The sequence below is a fragment of the Penicillium samsonianum genome (genome assembly GCF_028829775.1).
Source record: "Penicillium samsonianum strain IBT 33392 chromosome Unknown utg000008l_segment0_segment0, whole genome shotgun sequence".
NCBI lineage: Eukaryota > Fungi > Ascomycota > Eurotiomycetes > Eurotiales > Aspergillaceae > Penicillium > Penicillium samsonianum.
In genome coordinates this window covers 331073-339558 of record NW_026643266.1, presented here as the reverse complement: position 1 = coordinate 339558, position 8486 = coordinate 331073, and the positions used below count along the sequence as shown (strand labels likewise).

At 45.5% G+C, this 8486-nt stretch overlaps 1 protein-coding gene across 1 annotated transcript; it reads right to left on the bottom strand.

Annotated features, from left to right (window-relative positions):
- Positions 1 to 4287: 4287 nt before the first annotated feature.
- On the bottom strand, positions 4288 to 5925 carry N7471_013058 (uncharacterized protein; the record flags this gene model as incomplete). Its single annotated transcript, XM_057285777.1, has 1 exon — positions 4288 to 5925. The coding sequence occupies one exon, from the start codon at positions 5923 to 5925 to the stop codon at positions 4288 to 4290; it is 1638 nt and encodes a 545-aa protein (XP_057129770.1).
- Positions 5926 to 8486: the final 2561 nt, after the last annotated feature.

Below are 8486 nucleotides of genomic sequence, written 5' to 3'. Positions count from 1 at the left end.
TGTCGCTATCAACATCTATCAAATCCCCAGATATATCATCCTGCTCTTCAGTATCACTAATCTCATCAATATCGACATCATCTGGCGTCTCATCCTTCTCTTCTACTAATACATCGGTCTCATTAGTAGTAAAAAATTTTCTAAATTCCTCCGATTCATGTACCTCAAGGTCAAACCTTGATGCACAGAGATAGAGCATCAGCTCTTCGATGGTATGCGGCTTTAAGGAGCCGCGGCGATAATGACAGACGTCGCGTGCAGTATTAAACAGACGCTCTACTCCAGCACCTGTTGCTGGGATTGCGAGAACATCCCTTGCAAGTGCAGCGACGGCCGGAAAACGGGATTCATTCTCTCTCCAGAATGCGAGTGGCTCGGAATCAGTTACATCTATATTAAAATTAGTATCTAGTAAATCATTTGATCAGAAGGATTGGGATTGAACATACTACCGTCAAGATACTGCGTCATTTCATCAACAACTGGCTTTGACTTGGTGTTGGATTTCTGGCTTCGAACAAGATTGTGAAGAACTGATCTTGTTGTCGATGTAGAAGACTCTTGTAGACCCTGAGTACTAGCAAGACGTTGCTGGATCGGAACAAGTGCATCTTGGAATGCTGCTCGATACTGATCCCGTAGTTCTTTTGAGTCGGACCAGTCATCAGAAAGAAAGAATTGAAATCTACTATCTGGCGATAGCATTGTGCAAACTGCATAGATATGCCCTCGCATTTGATCAGTCTCTTTGTAGTAATCGCGTAGCTTTGACCAACTAGCATCGAGAGAGGTAAGCATCTGCTGTTTCCATGCAACACGCTTTCGTTCCAATTGTCTCTTTGATCGTTCAATATGCTCGAATAGCAGATTATAGATCTGAAAGACAAGATGTGATGTTACATCTCGTGTCTTTGAGAGGGCAAGTGTATAATCAAAGAATGGCTTTGTAATACAAAGAAGATAGTCAATCTGGCGCCATTGATCATCATCAAGGGCGAAGTCTTTCTCGTTGAACTGATCACAAAACTGCATGATAAAGATACGGAGTCTCTTAGCTCGCCAGAGCATAAGGAATGTTGAATTCCACCGAGTCTTCACATCCTGGACAAGCATAAGCCCTTGCCCTTCAGGTTGAAGTGCAATGAATGAATCCCGGCGCTGAGGACTAGCGCGGATGTAAACAGCAAGTGCTCGTATTCTTTTCAAAGTATGCGAGATATCCCTTTTTTTTGTATTCGCTCTCACGAGGGTACCTTGTTGCTCAGTCCATTTGGTCTCCGTAGTCTCATTCTGAGGGACTGCTTTTAGACGGTCAAGTAGCTGGTTCAAGCTCAATTGGATCACATGTGCAAGACAGGGGATGCGGATAATGTTGGTGTTCTTGGTATTGATTGAAGATTGTTGTAGCAAAGATTGCTGTAGGGCATCAACCAGAGCCTTATTATTCGACGCATTATCGGTGGTCAATCCAAAGATCCGGTCCCGAATTTCATGCTCAGTGACCGTTTCTAGGAGGATAGCACTTAGGTTCACACCGGAATGTGTTCCATAGAGGGGTTTGAAACCAAGTAGCACCTCACGATAGACCCAGTCAGCATCGATAAAATAGCCAGTGATAGCCATAAATGCCTGCCCAAATGGAGAAGTCCAACAATCTAATGCAACTGAGATCCTCGCGTGCTTTGGTAGTAGCCCAAGTATATTCTGTTGCCGTTCTTTGACACTAAGAGACAGCCGACGTTGAACTGTAGTAGCGCAGGGTATGGTCAATGGGCCTGGGGCTAACTGTGATTGTGCAATTAAGCGACGGAAGGATGGGCTTTCGACAAGTCGGAACGGGAGTCGGTTTATAGTAATAAACTGCAGGAGTTGATCGTTCCAGGCCTCTTGCGAGAAAGGTGCTTCGGCTGTATAACCCTAATTAACCCTTGTTAGTAAGTAATATTAAAGGATAGGCATTTACATACTGATTGAACAAATCCCCTTATTATACCCTTTTGCTTCTGCATCATTGCAGCATTTCGGCACCCTTTAGTTTCTAGATGACGAGTGATAGTCGTTGTGCCATGACGGCTAACCTTTCTACTAGCACCATTGGTATTGGCACTAGTTTCTTGCTTAATGCCATATGGATGCTCAAGGATAAGACCGCAACGCTTGCACATCACCTTTGGGCTCCCCGAAACCGAATGCGCTACTTGTTCAAACTGTTTCCAGGTCTCCGAAGCGGAACCATGCTGGGAGTCCCATAGAAGCGTCTTGTTGTTGGATCCATAGTCGGTCTGTAACCACCAATCGACCCAATTACTATGATTCATCGCGTCGAAGAGAAAGAAATCCCGTCTTTTACCAGGACCGACTCGTTGAAAGCACTCAAAGTCTGCTTCTAGAGCGATTGACGAAGGAACAGATGGCTGAAGAAACGATGAACCACCGTAGTTGCTGAATGCCTGCTGGGAAGCAGTGAATGATATAGTATCGAGGTCAGGTTCGAATGGGTCGAACTGAGATGATCCAATCTCGGTTTGCTGGCTTTGCGACATGATCAGTTGACGATTTAATAATAAATTCAAGATTGTGTAGTATGAAATGTATAGTAGGAAGGGTATGGGGTTTCAGGGGGATAGGTTCAAGGCCATACATTACAAAAGGCCACCTTCTTGATAATAGGAAACAGCAAATTGATGCAACAAACAGAGAATTCATCACAGTGCTGGTCTGAATTAAAACAGATGATTATAATACTCGTATATTATTAGCTACATCATGCATATTAAGTGGGTTCAGCCCATCCAAAGCCCATAGATAGCCCATTCCCAGCCCATTTCCCGGTCCATTTATCAATATTATCATTCAAAATATTTCACCCAATAGCTCATAATATATTTTGAAACCTCCATTACATCGAGATTAGATGTAATATCACTTATCTATAGAAGCAGAAATAAAGAAGGAGAGATGGGCTATCTGTTGGTATAAAATTCAATCATGTAAGCCTATAAAATATGAATTTGTTACTTGAATTTATACTTCAACAGAAAGATGCACCTGTTTCAGTCTATATAAAATATATATATCTTCATGTTGATACTCAGTAATCTTCCCAGGCGCTATAATAGTATAAATTCCTAGTCAAATTGAAGCTTTTTTGTGTAATTTGTATGAAATCTGGCATCATGATGTCGAATTTAGTATAATATCCACTCAATTCCTACTTGTTATAGTGATAATATAATAATACTAAATATACAGGCTGGAACAGGTGTAAAATACAGTCATTAATCAGCTACATTATACATGCCAAGACTGTATTTGTGCATAGATATGGGCTTTGATGGGGGCCCACAGCCCAACCATCGATGGGCTGTGGGTTGGGTTGGGCTCTGAAGATTGAGCCCATAGCCCACTGCGGGTTGGGCTATGGGCTGGGGGTCTAGGCCCATTTGTGGGCTATGCAGAGGTCTAAGTGTGGACAATGGCTGCGTGCGTTTTGAAGGAGGACAAGTAGGCGACAATCTTGCCAGATTGCCAAAGCACTCCGTTTGGGCCATTTGCATACAGTAGAATGTTCCGCAAGAGTTCATGAAGTCTTACTATATTATAACAAGGACTCATTTCTTATTGTCAACCAAGACGATACAATTCGGCAGGGGGTTTTGAGAGAGTATGTAACTGACCAGATTTTTCTGCGCTGAATAGATTCCGCCTCACGGGTGGTTATGACAATAAAAGACGCTACACTTCCACTTAAATGTCAAAACTGGCAGCCACGCAGTTTAATACCTGGAATCCCCGCGTTGAGGTTGATTGCGCGGGTACCATTTGGCTGGGCTATTATGTGTGTTGGTGTCTAAATGCAAGTGTCGTGGAGTTGAGAAATTGAGGATGCGCTCCTTATGATAAGGTGGTAAAAACTTTCTTGGCCAAGCAACAAAGAATGCATACGTCATACTTCTTTCTGGAAAAAGAAATATATTCGCTCGTTGGCTCAGATGATACATATCGTCTTACTTATTCATAGCCATCGTGGACATGGTGGCCCGTCGTGCCTCGTTTCCTACCGTGGCAATTTGCTTGATCAAGAATCCTACGGGGTATCTAGTTTTAATTTGAGGTCTGAAAGCTAAACCACTGGCATGGAGATATCGAGGTGTTTCCTACAATGATGACGTCAAGACCATAGAAAGAATATTACTCGCGGGCAAGATGAAAGAATTCGTCAAAAGTGTTCCTCATCGGCCTCTTCTGTCCCCTCATATCTCCGCTTGGCAAGAGCCCATCATCAAATTATATGACCTCCAGTTTCTCTCTGAACCTAATTCGAGATTTTAAGCTAATTTCTTTTTGGGCTAAGGTCACCTCGAGAACCCTCAATGGGTCCTGGACATCAATCTCAAGAACCTCAAGTCTCTTGCAACAACGAAAGATGCTCAACAAAGAACCTAGAAGGACCAGGATATACACACTCAACCATGGCCAAGTCCCCCCTCCAAGCTGTGAAACTGTAACGAAAACTGTTATGGCACTCCCGGTCGGTAATTCAAAAGCGTGATAAAGATCTGCCTTTTCAAGGTCCTGCCGTTTAAGACTAATCAAAGCTTCTCCCATCTGGCTTAAGATTGTTTCCAGGAAAGACCTAGTCGTTGCGTCACTCTGGTCTGTTGACATTGGTCCCTCTTGCGTGGTAGACTGCCAGGCACGAGTAAGACTCCCACCTGCTTGCAAAGAAAGCAGATTGTTCATCGAGTTTGCAAGAATCCACTTGGTATCTTTATTAATGGAAGCTCCATTTCTTGTCTCACCCAAGACTTTCAATGGAGATACTCGTGAGTCAAGTGACACAGAGGCAGCGAAGTCATTGCCTGAGTAGGTACATTCGGTGACGAAAGCTTTCTTCGAGTCATACGGTATTGCTATCGTAAGAACGGGCAAACCGTTGTAATTGACCAGAGCAGATCCGATTTTCAGAATGTCAAGATCAGCAAGAAATTCGAGCTTCGCCCCCTTCTGAGTGGTTATTTGATAGTACCACGTATTCAAAGCATAATCGTTCGCAGAGACTAGCTCCGTCTTGAGCAAATGCGGCGCTTCAGTGCATTTGACGTTGACATGAGTTCCGAATACTGTGCCATGTAGTTTATTGAACGTATATATCGCGGGAACATCGAACCCCTCCCTGGGTCTTCCGGTGTAGTCAATATATGAGGACGTATTCAAGCCAATGCCACCTGTGCGAAGAGTTGGATATAGTGTATCTCCAAGCTGTCCAGTTTCCGGTAACCAGGCCGAAAGATACTTCGGGTACTCCGATTCGTGCCGCTTTGACGTATTGAGCCCCTGAATATACGCAATTCTGAACAAAAAGGCATCCAGAGCATTGAGATCATAGGGCGTTTTCACAAGCTCGGCTGAAGAGTACATGCCATCGGCTTCGATGTCGAGGATCGTTGCCAATGGCCAGCTAGCCGATGGATTTGACAAAGATTGCTCCACATTATGAACGCCAAATATTGCAACGGTCGCTGTTGTAAACAGCGCAGCCACGATTGTGAGACAAATGAGGATCATACGGGTGACATGAGACCAGCCATGCCTGATTTGATCCATTCCACGCATTATTGTCAAGGGACGGAGATAGAAAGGGGCAACACCTTCTTTAGACAGTATTGCTTCTCGTGTCAGTGATCCATCATCGTAAGCAAGGCCTGCCGTCACTAATATTCCCACGGCTGTCCCTAAGACAGTGCAGGCGATATTCCATCGGGCTGCTTCAACGTTGACTGCTGGAAATCCAGGATGTGAGACTTTGCCGACAACAGGGCGTGCGATATTCACGTAGATCGCTAATGCCAGGAGGGTTGTAGTTATCACCGTGACAAGCGAGCTGATAGTCAAAACTATAGACCGATGTTTGACCCTCGCCATGTTTGATTTGCGTTAGGGTCTCAATAAGGGAGCCAACCTTCCGAGGCGTAAGGATGAATATAGGAAGACACGAAGCTTTTGGTCAACCGGTCTGTATCGCCAAAGTGAACATCGAGAGGCGCGTGTCTGATTCCTCCCCTTGATGTCCAAGGAGTCAGAAATGTCAAGATCGTTGGGGTGGGAGCAGACCGACCAAGTCCCCATTGATCTCATCGTACTCTGCCTAACGACAGGGTAAGATCCACTATGGAGTCATGGTCCCAGAGTTCTCGTATTCGCCCGGGATGTTCGCGTTATGCTTCCTCATTCTGCCCACTAGTGGCGGTGTTGGATAAGCACTAGGCTGCCTCCAGTTAGCAGTGGGGCTGAGGTGCATTAAAGCAATGCCAAGACAACGCCAAGGCGGCTCGAGGTACAAGTGAACCATTCGAGGGTGGGATTAGCAACAAACAACGACAGTTGAGAGCTGAGAAGGTATTACGACAGTTAAGGTTCGAATATAGGTTACATCCATGCTGCAAGCACTGCGTATTGAACCCATGGCTTCATTGCCTTGTTCCCCCCTTCACGTACATAGTGTACTGGCTGTCGCTTCCAGCTCCTGATTTTCATCTCCCTATCCAAACTTGCATTCCTAAGACACACCCTATACCATGTACCTGCAGTGGGCTCTTCTTTTTCTCTTGAGCTTCACGGTAGCATATGCTACTGACCTGCCCCTAGCAGTAGCCCCAACTGTTACTGGGAATCTTATAGCGCGGGACGAATACGTGTGTCCAACGGGGTGGGGGCCATATACATGGTGTCCCGGACAAGAAGCATGCTGCCCAAGCGACGAGCCTTGCGTTACCTCCAGGGGTGAAATTTATTGTCGGGGGACGTGTTATGGACCAACATGCGCAGGGGGCTTTTGCTGCCATATTGGATTTGAATGTCCCCCGGCTGGTGGTAACTACTGTCTCCAAGTCAACCTCCCTACTTTTCCAACCGCTCCACCGCCTCTTTCATATCCCCCGATATCTACCTTCACTCCAGACGAAACGATCTATACTAGTACATCCGAATCACCGCTTATCACAGCGGACTCCACGAGTTCAAGGTACAGTGATTCTTTGTCGACGCCGGAACCCGAACCATCATCACCACTACCAACGAGTACAACGCAGTCACAGGCAGGGGGCTCAACTGCAAATTCATTCCCGGGTGTAGGGTCAACGGGGGGAGCTATTGCATTCTCAACAGGGCTTACTTCTTGGATTTTTTGGGCATATGCTTCGGCTATCGGATTGATCATCATGGCTTAGTATTCAGGGAGAATTTTGTTAGCGACGATAGGTTGCGGCTATTAGTCAGATACTTTCTACCTCCTCATTGGTCAATGCTCACTTCCGTTGCAAGTATCAGTCAGGCAAATCAAGGAGTTTAACTTCTTATACCTGCCTTTCCTTTTCATCGTTTCAGGGCATCAGCGTGCGAAGCGCGCGTCACCAGTATTGTTATAGAGTTTTGTGGGTCATGACCCAGTATTATAGATACAGGTCTAACCCTAATGCATGAGTAGTGCGTATCAGGGTGACAGGACAATACCATCAGTACAGGGGATCCAACAGCTATCTGACTAAATTGAAGCTTAAATCCCAATCATTCATGAACAATCACGTTTTTCCCCGACCGAGCGTTTCCGTGGCTCATCAAAAACGATTTGTCCATATGATTTTAATGATCGACGGTCCTGCTCTTGGTTCCACCCTCGTTGTGAGATTAACTTTCTCCTATGAATTGAGTCCAAGGGTCCTTCCTTCTAGGTGCACTAGAACATGTCATTGTTCAGTCGCTGTGGAAACATTTGCTTTGCGTCAAACATGAAAGGGCGTGAATGAAAATCAATCGAATGCTTCGCAGCTCTAGAGTTTAGATCACCCTGCTTTCGAGCCACCCAACCAATCAAATACATTCAGACCTCTGGACTCCAACCAAGCTTACTCCTGCGAGTCGATAAGAGTCCAGACACCTTCATGGCTTCTGAAGTAACCTTCTCTAGCTTCCATGTCATGAGCTCATTACCAGGACACTTATTTCTTGGTTCCATGAGGTTGAAATAAATTTAGCTACTGACCCCGTTCATCTTCCAAAGTTCCAACTTCTTTGTACTCGTGGTAATCCCTATGTGATTATGGATACAGTCATGACCAGCCTACCTCCACAAGTGGGAGCCATCCTTATGGAGAACGTCTCAATCATTCAGATTGTGTCCATGTTCTCGATTGGCGCATACAATGCTCTAGAAACAGCAATTGTCGCATTCGATACCTTCAAACACTACCGCAGCCTGTATTTCTGGAGTATACAGGTTGCATCCTGGGGGATTCTCGTGCACGCCCTTCCTGCCATGGCTCGCTTCGTTTCTCAAGCATCCAATCTCGCGACGTCAATCCCCTTCATGATCGGATGGTACGCGATGGTCACCGGCCAAGCCGTCGTACTCTACTCGCGTCTGCACCTCCTCGTCTCCGATATGAGAAAGATGCGTTGGGTTCTATGGATGATCGTCATCAACGTCT